This window comes from Musa acuminata, chromosome BXJ1-6 (genome assembly GCF_036884655.1).
Source record: "Musa acuminata AAA Group cultivar baxijiao chromosome BXJ1-6, Cavendish_Baxijiao_AAA, whole genome shotgun sequence".
NCBI classification, from domain to species: Eukaryota; Viridiplantae; Streptophyta; class Magnoliopsida; order Zingiberales; family Musaceae; genus Musa; species Musa acuminata.
The window spans coordinates 36,295,825-36,316,819 of NC_088332.1; the positions used below are offsets into that span (position 1 = coordinate 36,295,825).

General features: G+C 39.4%; 1 protein-coding gene across 1 annotated transcript; it reads right to left on the reverse strand.

Moving 5' to 3' along the window:
• Positions 1-597: 597 nt before the first annotated feature.
• LOC135676773 (T-complex protein 1 subunit gamma) lies at positions 598-8,623 on the reverse strand. The gene is made up of 14 exons (XM_065188314.1): positions 8,463-8,623; positions 7,630-7,691; positions 6,515-6,587; positions 4,369-4,436; positions 4,081-4,150; positions 3,721-3,789; positions 3,535-3,606; positions 3,262-3,335; positions 2,819-3,096; positions 1,959-2,343; positions 1,754-1,879; positions 1,525-1,629; positions 1,205-1,279; positions 598-1,132 (listed from the first exon to the last, which is right to left on the reverse strand). Exons 1-14 carry the CDS (start codon positions 8,485-8,487, stop codon positions 941-943), a joined length of 1,674 nt encoding a protein of 557 aa, XP_065044386.1. The 5' UTR covers positions 8,488-8,623; the 3' UTR covers positions 598-940.
• Positions 8,624-20,995: the final 12,372 nt, after the last annotated feature.

Sequence of the window (20,995 nt, forward strand, 5' to 3'; positions counted from 1 at the left end):
GACACAAAAAATTGAGGGTTAGAACAAGGAGAAAATGGCGACACTTTACATAAATAATGAAGTAATTTTATTATTCTTCAACAGACATGATGATGGGGTAAGTCTATTATTCCAGTTGTGTCAGTCTCCAAGGTAGATATAGCCTTCCGAGAAGTAGGCTTCCTGTGGACCTTTGGTGATTCAAGCCATCTCTTACATCTATCTCATACATGTTCCCCATAGGAGGACTCATCAACTTGCATTTTGAAGTAGATTAGTGGATTAATGGAGACTCTTTGGATGCCTTGACAAATCGTAAAACAAAATTGAAGTTTTTACCAACGCATATTCATAGTTTGTTGGTCATCCAGAGGGATTCAGAGGATTAAATAACCGAAGGATCCAAATTTACTTTGAAAAATATTGATATCATTCGTCATGTTTTATCTGATTCTTTGTATTAACGGTAATTGATGTGTGGCATTCATTCCTCGTTACATCATCACTGATCAAAGCCTGCTACACTAATATCTACCCTCATTACGGCAGAGGCACCCTGAACTTAAGGCTCCCATACACAAAGATCACAATGCAAATTGCCGGGAGAACAGATGCATGTCAGCAACATATTTCCACAATCCCTATTTCTTTGGTTTTTCTGTTTCAGCCATGCACAAAGTTGACAGCGTTCTGAAGGAACACAAAAACAAAAACAAAAAGATCCTACTCGATCTAAAACAATTTTTTACCTGCTGTTACAGTGCATAAATAAAGGGTTAGCCATAACAAAAGGTAACACCCAACTTCCCAGGTTTAAACAAAATTTCTCAAACAAATACAGCATGAAGGGATGCCTCTCGAGGCACAGAAAACATCATCAACCACCCGGGAACGAACTCAAGTACCCATGGGTTCAAAACAATCCTGCAAGTGACATAAAACCACACATCCTTTGGGCTTTCTAATCTGGTAGGATCTGCTCGTTGTCTGCATCTCCTTCCTCCTCTATCTTAGGCTTAGATGGAGTTGGGCCAGCCCCAGGAGCCTGCTTCTTCTTGATCCCACTCACAATGTCATCAATCCTCAAAAGCATGCAAGCAGCCTCGATGGCCGTCTTAAAAGTTTGGGCCTTTACATTGTAGGAGTCCCATATCTGAAATGAAACACCAATTAGGAGCAGAAAGACGAGAACGGGAATGGAGGGAGGTTGGCACCCAACCCATACCTTCCGCTCTTTCATATCAACAATGTCACCAGTATTTCCATCAATGCCAACCCATTCATTTCCGGCATTAGCATGCTGCAACACAAAACAGGCAAATGATGTCATCTTGTCGTATGGTCACAATAACCATCAAGCCTAGTCAAGTAAATCAATCTCATGGTTCAGCAAGTCACATGTCCATAGGCAGCCATATATCAAGCCTTACAAAGGGGTCTAATCAGTAACGATCGACCTGACTGAAATAGATCAGATTCAAGGTCCAAATTTCCAGATAAAGGAACTCCGAATAAGATCACAGTGGCAAGAAGGTTATACTTCACCTTTCCCTGGAGGGCAGTCATTGTTCGAATGACATTCACCCCGCAATTCTGAGCCAAGGTTCGTGGGATCGCCTCAAAAGCTACAGCAGCAGCTTCATAGGGCCACTGATTACACAACCAAACAGAAGATCAATTTAGTTGTCACGTGCCTAGCGTATAACATCATTGGTTCTGCAATTCTACTTAATGAATGAGAGCATACTATACGGGTAAGTAATCTAGTTATCACCTTTTCTATCCCTTCAATTGATGAACTCTTCTGTTTTAGTGCAGCCGATACTGTTAACTCGGTTGCACCACCACCAGGAAGAAGCTTTGGATTTTTCAAGATGTTTCGGGCCACTGACATAGCATCCTGTGGATCCAGACTTAGTTATTGCACAACACCCATGATTTAAATAAACATGTACAAACATGAGAACATGAAAATGTACCTGCAAGTTCCTCTCAACCTCATTCAAAAGATCCTTGCTGGCACCTCTCAAAAGGACAGTACAGGCTTTTGGATCTTTGCAATCAACAATAAATGCAAAAAACTCATCACCAAACTTCTTGATTTCAAATAGCCCTGCTCCGGTTCCAATATCAGATTCTTGTAACTCCTCCGGCCTGTTGACGACAACAGCACCACAAGCCTTTGCAATCCTGTTATTGTCAGTCTTTCTCAATCTCCGGATGGCACTGACTCCGGCCTTGCTGAGGTAATGACATGCAAGATCACTGAGCCCCTTTTCTGTAATGACCAAGTCAGGTTTAAACTTCAGTATCTGCATGCACAGATTCTGTATATACTCCTCCTCCATCTTTAGCAGAACTTCCCTGGAGATGGACATACATGTTATGCAGGCTCTTCAGTAGATGTTAATGGAATACTTGATATTGATGAATAACATGTTTGTCACACAAGCTCTACTGTGTCTTTGATGAAAAAGTTGAACTTCCATTAGGGATAATACTATATAAAACTGCACGCCCATGATCAGCCCAAAAATAACACCAACTACCTTAAGAAGTGTTGAATTAGGCTGTAAATATAAGTGACATTAACCATGCTGACTACCTGCAATTGTACATAAAAGACAGTAATTTTGCTACATAGTCATTACTTATCTCAACAACCTTATAAGAATTACAAGTTATCCATAAATTCCAATTTTCAGAATACAAAAGGTCCAAGTATTTTTTATTACTTAAGAATGAGTAGGCTTGACCTGACACATCAATCATCACATTCAGGATATGCAATATATTGTTTAGTAAAAAATAGCAAGTCAAATATAAATCAACATCGTACCAGTCTTCTTCCTTGACCAACTCAGCATTAGTTTGGTTTTCTCCTTTCTTATACTCAAGGGGGCAATCAAGGAGAATAATGCGTGGGTTCAATATCTTTCTCCTCATTTTTCCAGGTGCAACAACATCCTTATTAATCATAACTCCCTTAAGAACCTTGGAATCTTCCAGCTGCCCTCCAGGAACCTTCTCAACTTTTATATATTTTTTAATATCAACCTCACGTAGACCTTGGCCAAGGTCCACACCAACTGTGGTTGTAGCATCAATGGCAAGATCCTGAAAATGACAAGATAAAAAGTTAGAATTTCAGTTGTTGGGTGATATAAGACAACTTTCACCAAGCATCATAATCAACTTTGGAATATAGCCTTCTCATGTTTAACTAATAGATAAAGTATATCATTAGAACTGAAAACTAAGTTATCACAAGGAAATACTCACAGCAATTAGGTCCCCAAATTGTCCAGTAAATTTTGTGCCTATACAACTTTTGACAAGGCCCAGCATCGTGGCACCTATGAAGACGAATCCAAATGAAAATTATTCAAACACATTTCGAAAAGATATTTCACACGACAAAAGTGAAGGGAGATCCACAAGAATTAAGAAGAAAGATAGCAAAAAACAAGGGTGTAACACTGAACCATTGGTCATGACCATCAAAAAATTTGCTGTGCAACATTGAATAACTGAATCAAAAATTGAAGAACTTACGGTCAGTGACATCAATAGGCATTGCAATCTTGTCCAGAACAGCAATAGAATCTTCGAGAGCTTTATTATATGCTGAAGAAAAGATTAGACAATCTTAGAGACGATGAACCAAACAGCACAGATACACATGTATATACATATATGGTGCAAATTGAAATAGGTGTCTCCTGATTATTTCAAGATTACCTCGACATATGACGGTAGGATGGTAGTTCTTGTCAATGAAAGTAGCAGCAACATGGAGCATCTCACCAGCTTTAAGAAATTTCATGCAAAATATCATCATTTCCAAAAATAAAAGGTTTGTGTTTAGATACTAGCTCAGGCAACATACAAGGAAACCAAAATGAACAAAAAAAAGCATAAGCACATCTTGCTAACATTAATAAAGACATGGCGGATGATTCAAAGATAATGTTTCCGATCAGGTACATTGCTTTTGACTCAATTTGACTATGTATTGTGTAGTTAGATATATGATGAGGCAGATCCAACATACACACATAAATTCACAAGGAGATTCAAAAACAAAATAACAGAATGCACCTAGTACAATAACAGATGTTGTGCCATCTCCAACTTCCTCATCCTGTGTGCGGCTTAGTTCAATCATTGACTGTCAAGTCAGGAAAAAAAAGCACAGTATTGCGTTTAGTACGGTTATGAAGCCTGCTGCGAGAGTTCTCAAGTAAAATGAAAGAGAAAAAAACAATCCATGTTGTAAAACAATTCTGATCTAAAATTCATGATATTAAAAACAACAGCAATCGACTCAAAATAAGAGAGCATATACAAGTAACTTGACACAACTAAAATCAACTAGCATGGACAAACCTTGGCAGCTGGGTGAGCAAGATCAAGCTCACGTAGTATAGCATTTCCGTCATTAGTAACCACAATCCCTGGCAACAATAGTTTGAACAGAAAATAGTGAGGAAAGTTATGTTAAAAAGTATATCACGATGCTGAATTTGAAAACCACTTCAAGTGATGAACCACTTGAAGCAGAACCACCAAGGACAGAATTAGCCTGGAAAATTAATCTAGAGCAGGAAGAAAAAACTAAAACATATAGGTAGGTCATGACCTAGTACAATTCTTCATCATTGTTTGTATCACTGGCATGTCAGAGATGCCAAAAGCTGATATTGTTTGTATCAGTTGAACAAAAAAATGTTTCCATCAGATGCCATCAAATTATTACATTTAAATGGCAACAGATTTAACTTTATTGTTGTCTTTTTCATTTTTGTCATATATTTGTCCTAATTCAATCATCCCCTTCTCTTAGACTGACAGGTCTACACCTATTTACCATTACCCACTTCCATCACCCCCAGTAATCACCTTTCTTAAGCCACTAGAAATGACAAAATTCTGCACACAACCACTTCTTACTAGAAGTTACTCAGCCTTAAACACATCATATTTACATCAGATGAAAGGATATTTTAGCAAACTTGCAAGCCCCTTTGATCTTGCTTTGGTGCTCTTCGACAAGCCCAAACCACCACCATAAAGCAGTCAAGATTCCACAACAATAACCAATAAAATTGGAAAGATCATAATCATAAATATCAACAGCTTCTGCAAACAAAGCAATCAGAACAGGAGCAACTTGTGCAAGTTCTTTACCATTTTTGTTATGCTTGGTGACCTAAAATCTTTCCAAAATTTGCTCCAGAATAGTTCAATATGGTGTACATCTCAAAATGCCACCAATTTTAGCTAATTTACAGCCAACAAACTCAGTTCTTAAGGTTCTATTACAGAATTTGATATCTGGTCTGTTCTCAGCTAGTTATTCTGATGGAAATAACCTTGAAAGAACGCCATATTCAATGAGAATGAATCAATCATACTTGAATACAAGTCAACTGGCAGGGGTATGAATTTAAAATAGATACATTATATGCTACTGTTGGTGCCATTGGGCCATGATCCAGTTTGGCTGCAGATCTGTGACACTGAGCAGTACGAAGATACATAACAGTGCAAACTTCCTTGATCAGCATACATCCCATTAATTCTATAAGCAGAGGTGTCATGAAATGGTCTGATATGATCAATATGGAATTTGGGCTTTAATTTTACAACTGAAACAACAACTAACTAATTGATATCTTATCTAATGATTTTTTTAACAATTCAACAAGCTTATGAATGTTGACAATATCTTAGCTAATCTTAAGCTGCTAAAATGTGCCAAATACAATGACTAAATTCATTTTCAAAACAATTAGACAAATGAAATAGACATCATAGGATTCGACTTGGTGGAAGATGATTCCAAAATGATAATACAAGTTATTTTTTATTTCAAGAGATCAAGTAAAAGCAATTGTTGTATAAAGTTTAAAAGAAATTTGAGCTCCATTAGTCAGATAAAAGGAATGCATTTACATTAGGATATGATTCAGCACCGCACAGCTTAAGAAGCATGTTCCATAGCCTTTATGATACTTTTATACTTTGAAAGCCACAGAACATTGCTTGAATTAAATAATAGTGATGATGTCAGAATTTCAAATTCGTTTAGAAACATCGTCACATAAATTGTCTAAATCCTTCAATTTCTGCAATTCTAGGTCAACAAGTTCACTATTAACTACACATAATACTGCACCTTTTTTTAATACATTCACAATCATTCTCAACTTCAGACATTATTTTATGGGTTAACAAATTTACCCTCCTTACTATAGATTCTAAGAGGCCCTGTACATAAGCAAAATATCTCTTCTTCGAGGGTAGATGTACACAATAGAACGCAAGAAAGGACCAATGATTTTATAAGACCAAAAGTCTAATGCATAATTGAAGATTAAAAGGTCATCATCACAATAATAAATACAAAGACCAATCAAAAAATAACTTAAGAGGTTTACAGTGTCATTATCACAACAATAGATGCAGAGATCAACAAAAGAATAGCTTAAGATGTTAACAATGCCAAATAAAAAAAAGTCTGAAAACAGACCTCCAGCGGCATCAAGCAGCATCTTAAGCATAGATCGAGGACCCAAAGTAGTTCGAATTATGTCAGCCACAGCCTGCGTACAAAATATAATGAAAAACACAAGAAGTCCAAATTTGGAAGGAAAAGAAAGTAAAGCCAATTTCAACAACAATGAGGTATCAACTACTTTATTCCCAACTATTCCAATTATTACTGGAATTCATTAAGGGCAATAATTGCCAACCACATTCATGCAAGTTCAAGTGTACAGAAAGAGGTGAAAATGATGGAATTTCCAGATATTCTTATTAAGTTCATCAAACAACCACACAGTATGTCATTGTTAACCGCTCCATTGGAAAAAGCCCATTTGACGTTGTCCTCAGTTATACCCCTCGCACAACCATTGACCTTACCACCCTTCCATTTGACTATCATGCCTCGGAACCAGCCCACTCTTTCGCTCAACATATCCATGATTTGCATACTGAGATTCGAGATAAAATTGCCTTAAATCATGAAAATTACAAACTTGCTTCTAATGCACATCATAGGAGTCAAGAGTTTCAAGTTGGTGATTATATCTTGGCTCGCATTTTCCTCTCCCAACCATTTTTTAACTACTATGAACAGCACAGACGTGATTTCTGTAAAGATTGAGTACTCAGTTCACAAGATACATAAGACAGGTCATGCTATAAAGGTAGATATGAACTTTTCTTTCAAAAATTACACTCTAAAACTAAAGTAAGCATTAAAGATAGCTTTTGGGAAAGGGTTTATTTACTAACAAAGCTATAAAGGAATCTGATAAAGATAAATCAATCTTGATGTCAGGAACCTTATCAGCATATGGTAGCATCCAGAAGTGCTCAGGTGCCCAGTTGATCCAATTTGTTCAAGCAAAGTCATACTAATAAATCACTGAGATTCATGCCCAAATTAATTACCCAACACTGTTTCAACAACAACACTTTTCACGCTTCTCCTAGTGTTGCCCAATGAAAACCAATAAAAAGATTCCTCCCTCAACAATGCCAAGTCAAATGTGGCAGGTTCTAGGCAATTCCAAGCCAAATTTGGGACATGCAACAGCCTGTCTCCAACAAATACTTAAAGCGTTAACACATACTCACCTTGGAGGCTTGGATGTTAGCATGATGAACCTTGCTTCCAGATTCCCGTTTTAAAGAATCTTCTGCTCAAAAGAATTAGCACAAATTGTTAGATGATCCTAATGATAAAATCATAGGACTACTCGATTCAATACACAGTACATTCAAAATAATAGTTTTGCCATTTCACAAGAATGACAAAACCATCCTGGTTCTTCTCTTCCTTTCATATTATTTTAACCACAAAGATTCCCAGCAAAAGAAGTCATGCAGTCAATCAAAAGATCAGCAATTGCCAAATCATGAATCTTGATCAATGGTTTGCTAAGACCCTAAATGTGACTTGGTAAATGAGAATCTTCAACCAGAAAGGAAATCTGACCATGATCAAGAACACAACTTTTGTTTTCAAAACTAAATAAAAAAGACAAATAAAAGGTAAAAATGACCCAGCCGATCCTACATAATGTGAGACGCCAAAGGACCAAATCACACAACCAAGAAGAATTAGGAGCAGTCGTTATCTTTAGTAACATTAAGTGCAAGATCCCCCGTAAAAGAGGGCATACAACCAAGCAGAAGATCCGCGGCTTCCAAATCATCGATCTTGAACTAGGGTTCATCAGAATCCTCAAAAACTTCGTCCCAGAAAGAACAGGTAACGAAACCTCGATCAAGAACCGAACTTTCGCCTTGAAAACAAACAGAAAGCAAGAAACGACCCCAACCGATCTTACAGATTACGGTGATCCAAAGGACCAAACCTCACAACCGAGATGGAGATCACCCGTCACCCAAGATTCGTACGAACGACCTCCTAGGGGAGAGAGAGAGAGAGAGAGAGAGGGACTTACTGAGAACGAGGACTGGGGCGTGCATGGCTACGATGAGAGACGGGCCTTCCTCCTCTTCCTGAGGAATGAGACCGTGGACGGCGACAACCGGGTATTAGGGTTTCGGCACCGAGTACCTTCGCGAGAGGTCGTGGAGCTTAAAACCCTCGTCTCTTAGATCCTTATTTTTATTTTTCTGGTGCTCTTATTTATAAATAAGGCCCTATAAATATACTGTATATAATAGAGTCTCTAGAACGCACCGTTATACATCTTAGACCTCCTTAATATTTATATTAAGTTCTGGTCTGTGAAACTAAAACCAGATCAAATTTAGATGGCGATTGGCCATGCATTAAGTTCCTTAATATTTATTTATAATCTGTCATTGACCATGTAATAGACCCTATAAACCTCCTTAATATTTATATAGTAGAACTATTATGCATCTTTGTCCTCCTTAATTTTTTTTATTAAGTTCTAGGCTGCAAAACCAAAACAACCTGACATTTATAAGATAATAATTTTTGCCTGTCTATGTCGTATGAACTGATGAGTCAAATAATTCATGAAAAAACAAAGGACTAGATAATCTTAAAATTAAGATATATTAATTTATTAAATAAAATATTAATAAAAAATTATCCATTAACTATTACATTTGACAAAAGAAAACAAAAAACTCAAACATAATATACCTAAAATTTATTTATACCATATGTCATCATCTATATCTACTCATTTCTCTATCAAATCACTGTTGAGTACTAATATTCTTATTTGTAGAATAGTATCTATAGTGAATAACCATTTAATAAGTATAAATCTTTATAGTTTTATTTACTTAATAAGTATAAATATTTATAATGTTATTCAAATGAATATGCATCATGTATATCATATTTTAAAGTCATCATCATATGATAATTAATAATAAACATCTCATTCTATGACTTCTTTAGCAAGCATAACCCTACAACATAATAAATATAAAATATAAAATAAAATTTAATATTTAAATAATTTAAAATATTTATATACACATGTAAAAAATATAATAAATTCATGAATTTCTACACTTATATTATAATATATACGTGCACTCATATACCACATATTATTGTAATATATACATGTGCTCTCATACCATACTGTCACGGACTTAGCTAGTTTTGCCTAAGTCGTGTGGCACCCTTGCATGTCCGTCCGCAAAGGTCAGCCTCCCCGAAGCCTCTCATTGTCCCTTAGGACCAACAAAAGAGAGAACGGGTTAGAGAGAACGCCTCAATCGGGATCCACAAGCAAACATCTCCGAAAAACACTTCATAGGCAATGCAAATTACAAACAGACTTTACAAGCTCTGAACAGTGGCACAACAAAGGGTAAAATCCATTACAGACCGAAAATCTCTCGCACGTGTCCACATGACACAACCTTTATTTACAAGCCTAAAGAGGACACCAACCCAACTAAAATAGGACTATTAAGCCTTCGGCCGCCCCTCTACATTATGTACAAGGCATGAACATGCCAAAAGACACGGACATACATGAGCATTACATCAAACATCTTGTTTAGAAGTTTGTCCGTAATATTCTCCCCCACTTATTCCTTTGACGTCCTCGTTGAAGCCTTTGTCGACACTGCAACTCCTCGCCTTTGCTGAGTCTTCAATCTTCTGCTCCAGCTACAATGCGCCTCTTGACTCCTAGCTGCTTTCCGCTGCTGTTTTTGAGTAGTCGAACCTTTGATCCGTTATGCTGCTTCAACTCACCAATGACTCTGACTCTGGTGTGGGGTTGGCTGAGTTGTGTTGATCATTGTTGATTCCTACGGATCCCCCAGATGAAGGAAAAGACTATCCTTATTGCGCCAGTCTCTCAAATTTCTCATGCTGCTTGAACTGGGTGGATGCTTGTTGGAGCTTTAACGAGCATCATCTCGCAAACTTCTGAAGCTTTGGGTCCTTCCTCCATAAAATTTGCTCATTGACTCTTCTTTCACTTAGTTGTCACATCCAAGTAGGTTCGCATCACTTCCGCTTTCGATTGGCATTTTGTTGGGAAATGAAGCGGACAATCTACTCTCAGTAACACTGATCACCGTTGGTGAGGATTTGACAACTATTGTCTTCCATTATCTTCGAAGGGTTTTTGAACATGTGCAGAGCTCCTCTACTGGATAGATAAGAGAATTGGGGTACTCGGTTTCGCCCATTCTCTTAAGAGTTGAGAAGGCAAAGGTTACTTGACTTCGCCCGCCTCCTTGAGGTTGTACTCCATGCATCGAGCTGGTTACTAGCCTTCGCCTGCTCTTTGCTCACACTTCTGAAGCACTTGAAGTGTTTGCACTCCTTGCGTTGAGTTAGCTACTGTGATTCACCTTCTCAATGCCATCGAACTTCTGGAATGCAGGAAGTTTTCACCCCAACTTGGAGTAATTCTCTCATAGGTTTGGTCGCCTCTGGGATTGTACCGTCTTCTTCATCAACCCTGTCGCCTACTCCACTGAGTAGCAAAGGTACAGTACCGCATACTGCCTGCTTCGTTCCTTGGTTATGCACTCTTGCATGACCCGAAGTCCTTCACTTTCGGCTATCTTGATGAGAAGCTCATTGATACCGGTCTTACGAAGTTCCTCGGCCTCCGCCCTTCAGCCTTGTCTCGGTACTTGGAGATTGCCTCTGCATGCTCCACCTCCTCGGCCCCTTTCACGACCAAGCGCTCTCCCTCCATGAGAGCAAGGGATCAATGACTTTCACGGAAGTCCCGCCTCTGCGGTACCATGGCATTGCCATGCCCATGGCCCTACTATCCGTCGCCTCGCATCTACATCCCTTTTCTTCACAATCAATAGATATGCCTCTGTGACACTCCTCCGAGTTCACCTTCATTCTAACTGATTGCTTGACTTTGGGTAGCTAAGTCCCTCTGGACTCGTCGTTGCTTCCTCGCCCCTTTCGACTCCCTGCTTCAACACCTCTGTGTTCTCCAAGCAGTCTGTTTGGTCGATGGAAAGACAGACTGCAACTCCCATGCATGGCCTCTGCCATCACATTGTAGGGCTTGCACCGATTCTGTTCTCCTTAGCTTCCTTGGTAGCAACGTTCGCTTACTCGCCCTTGTCCTCTGACTTGCCGGGCTCCCTTAAGCGAATATGAGCCCTGGAGAAGTCCAACTCTCCAACTGCTTCGATCATACCTCTGCATGATCAAGTCCCTCCCATGGGACTCACTGGTACTTGCATTCGAACTTTTCCCTTAGTGAAACCCAGCCCCCATATGCTGATGACCAAGGTTTTCATCCGATGCAAAATTCGATGCACGCCCGGAAGACCCGCCTTTGCGGTACCATGGCCTTCACTCCATGAATCCATAGCCCTTCTTGCCGTCGTGTTGTTCACCGAAGTGGAGCTTCCAGTAGCTCCCGATCATACCTCCATATGATCTAGTCCCTCCCGGGACTATATCGTGTGTATCGCATTGCCACGAACTGTTCCACCACGATCCGCTACACCATATCGCCTCCTGGTGACATCTCCATTGCATTCTGATCCTTGTGGAATAAACTCGAATTATGAACCCTCCATGTGTGGCCTCTGCCAATACATCGTAGGGTCTCCTCCACCTTCGATTTTGTTCGCTCCTTTGGCAATCGACCTTCATCTACCCACTCTTGGGTCACACCTAGATGAAGCACCGCTCTAGGACAGTCTGTCGCCTAGTAGCTCCCGAAGTCCACCGACTTCACTGTAATTTGTGCACCATTGTCTGGATCCTGGGCCTCTGCCCCTACCAGCACAATCTCCGCTGCGCACCGCTTCCTTCATGGCAACTTGAATGATAACACTGTGGCATATTCTTCAAGAGTACCCGCCTCTACGTCCTCTTGCCCCGTGCTAAGGCCTTCTGAACTCAACTTCGCCTCCGCAAATTGAGTCGCCTTAGTTCCTCCATCAAATGCTCCTCCGAGATAAGGTGCATGCGCCCCAAAGCTCCCTTCGTCTTTGGCACCATGCAAGATGAGTCCGCTCCGTCAGAATGAAGGACCCATGGAACAACATGATCTTACTCTTGCCTCTGTAAGAGTTCATGTCCTTGACCTCTGTCTAAGGAAAGCACTGTGCCTCTGCTCCATGTTCCAACTTCTATGTTGGCTCCCTTCATGCGGCTTGGGTACTTCACCAAGTTACACCCAAGTTGCTCCGCTCCTCGTTTTTGCATTGAGTCGATGGTGGCCCTCGCGCCCACCATTCCACGGGTTAGCCCTCCCTTGAGTCCGATCTCCATATCGACTCCAAGTGTGCCTTCATTTAAGTTGCTTTGGGTCGCTCCCCCACTTGATCTCGCAATGCATCCACCAATGCATTCTCTCAAGTGAGATCATGCGACGACTCCTCGTCGCTTGCTCAGTCCATCGAGCTTCGTGGAGTTGTTGTTTGTTGAGGTATTCCTCCTCAACATGTGCGGTCCATCGCACATGATTCTCCCTCTGGAGAGCCGGGACTTATCCCTCCTGGATAACTGTCCCATTGGAGCAACATCTCTCTTCGTTTCGGAGACCACCATCCCCTTGGACTACTCCGATCTGCTGAACAAACTGTGCATTGTTCTGCCTCCTGCAAACGCACTTGCTAGATTGCGACTCCACGTCAATACAACCCCCGCTGCACCACTCAAGGCCTAGCAACATGCTGAACTCATTGCACACTTCAGCCTCCTACGGACGTATCCTTCACATACCGAAGAGAAAGTTTCAATGCTCCATGGCGCCGAGTTCCAGTCGCCTTGGGATGGCCACGAATATTCCATCATCTGCATACAAGACCATGCATGAGTACCAAATTCTTTGAGTTAGCAATTCCCCTCACCTCTATGAGCTTTGTATAACTCTTTTGGTCGTTGAGCAACTCATTCCACCTTGGATGGTCTCATCCTTTACCAAGTGTCTCGCTTGTCTTGAGCACCATCAAGTATGGTTATCAACGTTGAGCCATAGCTCAAACTCAGCCATCCCAACCTTTGTACGCTCCACATTCTTCCAAGCTTGCCTATTCTCGTGGTGCCTCTTGCGCGAAGGGTAGGCCATTCCTCTGAATGCCAATCTCAGATGCCCGCTCCTCTGAGCGACTCTTTTTCCCTACATCTCCATGCCCGTTTTCCCCCAAACGATCGCGCGTGTGCTGACTGCCCTCAACGCAGCCCCGCTAGGTCCCTCACGTTTGCATGCTAAGTGTTTCTATGAGTGCTTGTCCCGCTTTGATACCATCTGTCACGGACTTAGCTGGTTTTGCCTAAGTCGTGCGGCACCCTTGCGTGTCCGTCCGCAAAGGTTAGCCTCCCCGAAACATCCCATTGTCCCTTAGGACCAACAAAAGAGAGAACGGGTTAGAGATAACGCCTCAATCGGGATCCACAAGCAAACATCTCCGAAAAACACTTCATAGGCAATGCAAATTACAAACAGACTTTACAAGCTCTGAACAGTGGCACAACAAAGGGTAAAATGATCCATTACAGACCGAAAATCTCTCGCACGTGTCCACATGACACAACCTTTATTTACAAGCCTAAAGAGGCCACCAACCCAACTAAAATGGGACTATTAAGCCTTTAGCCGGCCCTCTACATTCTGTACAAGGCATGAACATGCCAAAAGACATGAACATACATGAGCATTACATCAAACATCTTGTTTAGAAGTTTGTCCGTAACAATACGTCATAATATATACATGTATACACCCACACTACACGTCATAATATATATGTGCATTCTCACACCATACATCATAATATATACATAGCACTCTCACACTATATGTCATAAGATATACATGCACTCTCATACCATACTACTATAAACAAAGCCATAAACGAGGTGTTTAATATAATGCTCATGTATGTTCGTATTTTTTTTATTTTGTTCATGCTTTGTATAATATATAAAGGGCTTCTAGTAGCCTTGACAAGCTTAATGTAGTTGGCTTTTATAGTCATTTCAAGTTTGTAAACATAAGTTATGTGTAATCCTCGTGCAGAGACAAAACTATCCGAAAGTAAACTATTCAAACAGTCATTTTTGGGGTTTTCTAACTCCATAAAGTGGTGCAGAGTATTAGCCAGTATATTAATCAGAAACTACCCAGGTGGCACATGGTTGGATGGGTTGGACACGCAAGGGTGTCATATGACTTAGGAAAAACTAAGTCTATGACAGATGGTATCAAATGAGACAAGCATATTTAAAAATACTTGGCATGCAAACGTGATGAACCTAGCGGGGTTGCATTAAGGACAGCCAACATGTGCGATTGTTTGGGGGAAACGAGCATTGAGATGTAGAGAAAGGAGTCACTCAAAGGAGCAGCATCTTAGATTGACATTTTGAGGAATGACCAACCCTTTGGTATCACAAGGACAAGTGAGCTAAGAAGAACGCATAGCACACAAAAGTTGGGATAACTAAGTTCGAGCTACTGCTAAATATTGGCAACCAAATTTTATAGTTCTCAAGACAAGTGGGGCACTTAACAAAGGATAAGACTTGAAAGGTGAGATGGATTACTCAATGATTGAAAGAGCTATGCAAAGCTCACAAAGGTGAAGGAAATTGCTAACTTGAAGAATTTAATACTCATGCAAGGGCTTGTAGGTGAATGATGGACTATCCATGGCCATCCCAAGGTGACCAAAACTCGACGTCATAGAGCATTGAAACTTTTTCTTCAACATGAAAATGATGCGTTCATAAGAGGCTAAAATATGTAGTAAGTTTAACATATTGCTAGGTCTTGAGAGGTGTAACGAGAGCTATATTAGTGAAGAGTCGTAATCTAGCAAGTGCATTCACGAGGGCGGAATAATGCATAATTCATTTAGTAAGCCAGAGTAGTACAAGGGGATAATACTCTTTGAAACTTTCAGAGAAAATGATACGAAGAGAAAAGTTTTTCTAACGGGATAAATATCCAAAAAGGATAAGTCTTGATTCTCGAAAGAAAAAAATCATGTGCAACGAATTGTATATGTTAAGGGGTACCTAAAGACAATAACATCATAAAGCTCAACGGATCGAGCAAGCGATAATGAATCATCACATAATCTCACATAAGGTAATGCAATGCGATATCAAGGAAGCGACCCAAGGCAACACCATATGATGGCATACTTAGAGTCGATGTAGAGATCATACTCAATAGAGGTTTGACCTATGGAATTAGTAGGCATGAGGGTTACCATCAACTTAATGTAAATCGAAGGGCAGAACAACTTAGGCGGAACTTAATGAAGTGTCCAAGCTGTATGAATGGAGTTAACATACAAGACAGAACATGGAATAGAGATACAAAACTTTCCTTGGACAGAGGTCAAGAACATAAGCTCTTGTAGAGGTAAGAGTGGGATCATGTTGTTCCATGGGTCCCTCATTTTGATGAACTAGTTTGATCATACATTGTGCCAAAGACAACAGGAGTTTTAAGACATATGCACCTTCTCTCAATGAAACATTTAATGAATAAACTAAGGTAACTCAACTTGTGAAGGCAAAATTAGGGTCAAAATGTCTTAGTACAAGATAAGAGGATGCGAATGCAAGTACTCTTAAAGAATGTCATAGTACTACCATTCAAGTTGTCATGAAGGAAGCAATGCATAATAAAGATTATGCTAGGAGGGCAGAGTCCCAAGATCTAAACAATGACACATCAATTTCAACAAACTCAATAGACTTTGAGAGCTTCATCTATGCGTGACCTGAGAGCGGGTAGGTGAAGGTTGGTTACCAAATGAACGAATATAATCAGAGGTGGCGTAAGCCCTATGATGTACTAGCAAAGGCCACATATGAAGAAATCACAATCCAGATTCATCTCACAAAGATCAATATGTAATGAAGATGTCACTAAAAGGTGACATGGTGTTGTAGATCATGGTAGAACAATTCAAGGTAATGTGACACACAAAGGAGAAGTCTCCATGAGAGACTTGATCATATAGAAGTATAATCGGGAGCTACTGATAGCTCCAATTTGATGAATAATATGATGATAAGAAGAGCTATGAAGAGTGAATTTCATGGTACCGCAGAGGTGGATCTTCCATATGTATATTGAATCTTACATTGGATGAAAGCCTTAGTCATCAACATATAAGGGTTGTATATCACTAAGGGAAAATTTTATATGTAAGTACTAGTGATCCCATGGGGAGAGGGGTAGACTTAATCATATAGAGATGATCAGAGTAACTAGAGAGTTAGACTTCTCTAAAGTTCATATTTACTTAAGAGAGTCGATTAAGTCATATAACAAAGCCGAGTAAGCGAACGTTAATACCAATGAAGCAAAAGAAATTAGAATCAACATGAGCCTTGCAAAATGATAGCGAAGGTCATACATAGGAGTTACAGTTCATCTTTTCATCAACCAAGGGGAACTACTTAGATGATAAAAAAGTGTTAAATTAGGTGGTCGAAAGGGACGAGTAAGTAACAATAGGTCTAGAGAGACTTAGTTACCCAAAACTAAGTATCGATTAGAATAAATGTGGACTCGAAGGAGTGCTATAGTGCTGCAAAGGTGGATGTATTGATCGTAAAAAGGGATGCAAATGTGAAGCAATAGATTGTTGGGCTATGGGTATAGCAACACCATGTTGTTGGGAAACCTAGGGCAATATCATATACACAGCAAAAGAATAGAAAATAAAAATCCTAGATTTCTCACAAAAAATAGTTTCTCATCGTCATGTGAAAAATGATGCATTAAAAAATGTAAAATTGAAAAACTATGCGTATATGAAATATGTGTTACCTAGGGAGATCATATATCCCTAAGAACCTGTAAATCTGTAGGAGAGGATGAAAGATGTCAATTGTCCTCATCTTTAGTGGTGATCCACATGGCAAGCGCTACAAAGATGCTCCTCAAATCACTACACAATCCTCATTTCCAAGTACACCACACGGTCAAGAAGGGGCTGACCCTTCTTGCTATCCACATGCCCTAAACTGGGGATGTTCGCTAAGGAGGAGAGGAGTGTAGGAGATAGTAGCCAAAAATGGTCTAACTTATACCAGTTTAGTTCCCTCTTATTTATAGAAGTCTCTATCAACTTAATCATAAAGGATCCTGACATTTTGGGTATTGAATCTCTATCCAACTACCCAAGCCTCTTAGAATAGTGGATTTCTACCTAATAATATCTCATTGGCTCTTATTGGATCTTATCCACAAGATTCAATAATTGACGGGGTTCTTGGATATCCAATAAGATAGGGGCTCCAATGGATATCTCATATCTGAACCTCTACTCGTCGTAACACCTACCATATGTGTATGACTCTCTAGGCCAATATCGAGCTGATCGTAGGTCGTGCTTATCAAAACTCCTTCTGGCTCAATAAATTATTATCTTCATAATAATTCACTTGATTTATCAACTACGAACGTACTAGGCCAAGATATCGTAGTCCCCAAGAGATACAGAAGAATTCAATCTATTGGACTTGTTTATCCTCAATTATTATGTATCTATAGTCCCTCATTTATCTAATATCCTAAAGACTGTATTCCGGGCATGGTGCTGTCAGGCTTATACGGTTTCTACTCGAGTTATGCTCTAATCAGATTCTCTCAGAGAACTCTTTCTCTCTCAATCAGAATGACCCTAACTAGGGATTTTCTTGAGCAAGAATACATATGATATTCCTTTTATGACACCGATAGTGGATGATCCTCTATCGACACTTAATTGCCCTCATAAGGTTAGCTACTACTCCCGATGACTAGTTGTGCTAAATTTGGAACTTCCAGACCTATAAGTCTGGTATTAAGGAGATGAGTACTCATATATGATATTCTTGGTATCTCAAGTCTAAGAACCAGATACACCATTGTGATGATGGAATCACTATCTGATAGTGAGATATCATCAACCATCCATAATTTCGTGAACGAATCGATCAATGAACTTATTCTCCAATGAGCATCTACATTGAATTCTATGTGTCCCCACATAAGCAGCCATGAGATCAACCACCTCCATCATATAGACAGGTATATAACATATCGGTTTGTCTGGTTATCTTAATGTCCCTCTCAAATAACCTATGACCAAGATTATTTATGGTTTGTGTTTAAAGGTAAGTCGGTCTCATTATCGTGATCTCATCATACTCAGACTCCCAATGCACAATACTAGTCATAGGTGTCCTACAAGCTAATTAAGTGAGTGATGACACATGTAATATGATATGTACTATTTTTGCTTATTATTATTGTAGTATTTTCTCACTTTATCTTATTTGATGCATAAAAATATTATGATATTCATGAATCTATATAATCATAATTAGATCGTGATGAGATCATGATAATAAGACCAATTCACCTTTAAACATAAAATCTAAATAATTTTGGTCATAGGTTACTCGAGAGGGACATCGAGATATCGAGATAACTAGACAGACTCGTGTGCTGTATACCCATCCATATGATGAAGGTAGTTGGTCTCATAGCTGCTCGTGTGGGGATACTAGGGCTATAATATAGGTGCTCATTGGAGAATTAGTTCACTAATTGATTCGCTCATGGAATGTTGGATAATTGATGATACCTTATTGTCAAACAACAATTTTGTCATCCCAGTGGTGTACATGATCCTTAAACTTGAGACATAAAGGATGTCCTGTATGAACACTCCGCTCTTTGATACCAGACTTATAGGTTTGGAAGTTTCAAATCTAGGACAACCGATCATCAGAAGTAGTAGCCAACTTTACGAGAGCTATTGAGTGTTGATAGAGGATCATTCCCTCTCAGTATTATGAGAGAAATATCTCATGTGTTCTTGCTTAGACAAATTCTTAGCCAAGGTCATTTGGATTGGGAGAGAAAGAGTTCTCTGAGAGAATCCAATTAAAGCGAGACTCAAGGAGAAACTGTATAGGCCTGACAGCACCATGTCCGGTATATAGTCTCTAGGATATTAGATGGATAAGGAACTATAGGTACATGATAACCGAGGATAGATAGGTCCAAAGGATTGGATTTCCCTATATCGTCTAAGGACTGCGACGTAGTGACCTAGTATGTCTGCAATCGATGAGTTGAGTGAATTATTATGGAGATAATAATTCACTAAGCTAGAAGGAGTTTTGACATGTATGACTCACGACTAACTCATTATTAGGCCTAGAGGGTCACACATATATGGTAGGTGCTGCAACGAGTAGAGGTTGAGATATCCGTTAGAGCCCTTATCATATTGGATATCCAATAAGTCCATAAATTATTGAATCGTATAGATGTGATCCAATAAGAGTCAATGAGAGATTATTTGGTAGAGACCCCATAATCTAAGAGGCTTGGGTAGTTGAATGAAGATCCAATACCCAATATGGTAGGATCTATTACGGTTAGGTTGATAGGGGACCTCTATAAACAGGAAGGAACCAAAAGGCCATAGGCTAGGTTCTTTTTAGGTACCACCTCAATTCCAGACCAATATTGCTTAGTTAATGTCTTAAATTATCGTAGTTGAACCTTAAGTTGAGTTAGAATTAAGAGATAATCCCACTAACTTAGTTAGGGGCCAATTGAGCTGGTTGAAAAGCTCATTCAGCATCCGAAGTCACGACCAACGGTGGCACCGCCTGAGACTCAGTCTCTTAGGTGCTCTGGGCGGTGGTACCGCCAACAATTATTACCTTCAAAGCGATGGTTATCGTCTTATCAGGCGATGGTACCGTCAGACCGAGCGGTGGTACCGTCTAGTGTCAGTTTGCAAGCGGTGGTGCCACCCAATAATAGCGGTGGTACCATCAGTATCTTGGAAATATGAGATGAGACACTTTTTTATTCTAATTTTGAAGATATTGGAACATATAAATACTCTGAAATGGTACAAAATTATCAATAATATCTTGAAGTCTTGGGATGTTAAAAGTGTTGTAAAAGTGATAAAAGTCCTCCTTCTCCCTTTCTAGTGTTGTGATAGAGATGTGAGCCTTGTAAAGGTTATCTCATAAACCCGTAAAAATGAGAAAGTACTGTAAAGAAGGTGGTTGGTCTTCGCCCATTGAAGAAAGACCATTAGTGGACGTCGATGACCTCGACGAAGAATGAATCAAAAGTAGATGTAGGTCACAATGATTGAACCACTATAAATTCCGATGTGCTTATTTCTATTTTGCTTTTTACTACTGCTATTGTTTTTAAATTAACTGCTAGTTTATTTATTTTAAAGTCAAGCATTTTTCGAAATTAGTTTTCAACTAACGAATATCTTACAAAATCGATGATTTTTCTGCTAGTGCAGCTTTTAGTGCTGCTCTCGATGATTTTTCATCATCCTCAATTATGCATATCATTTGATGTTTCACAAATTTTCAGTAATAGAGCTTCAAATTAATAAATATTTTAATTTGCTACAAATTTTCAATAATAATAGAATTCAACTGATAGTTACACAGACATTATCCAATAAAGGCTTCAAATTAATTCAAATAAACAAGCAATTACTGAACATCTTTTTTCTGTAAAGAGTGAGG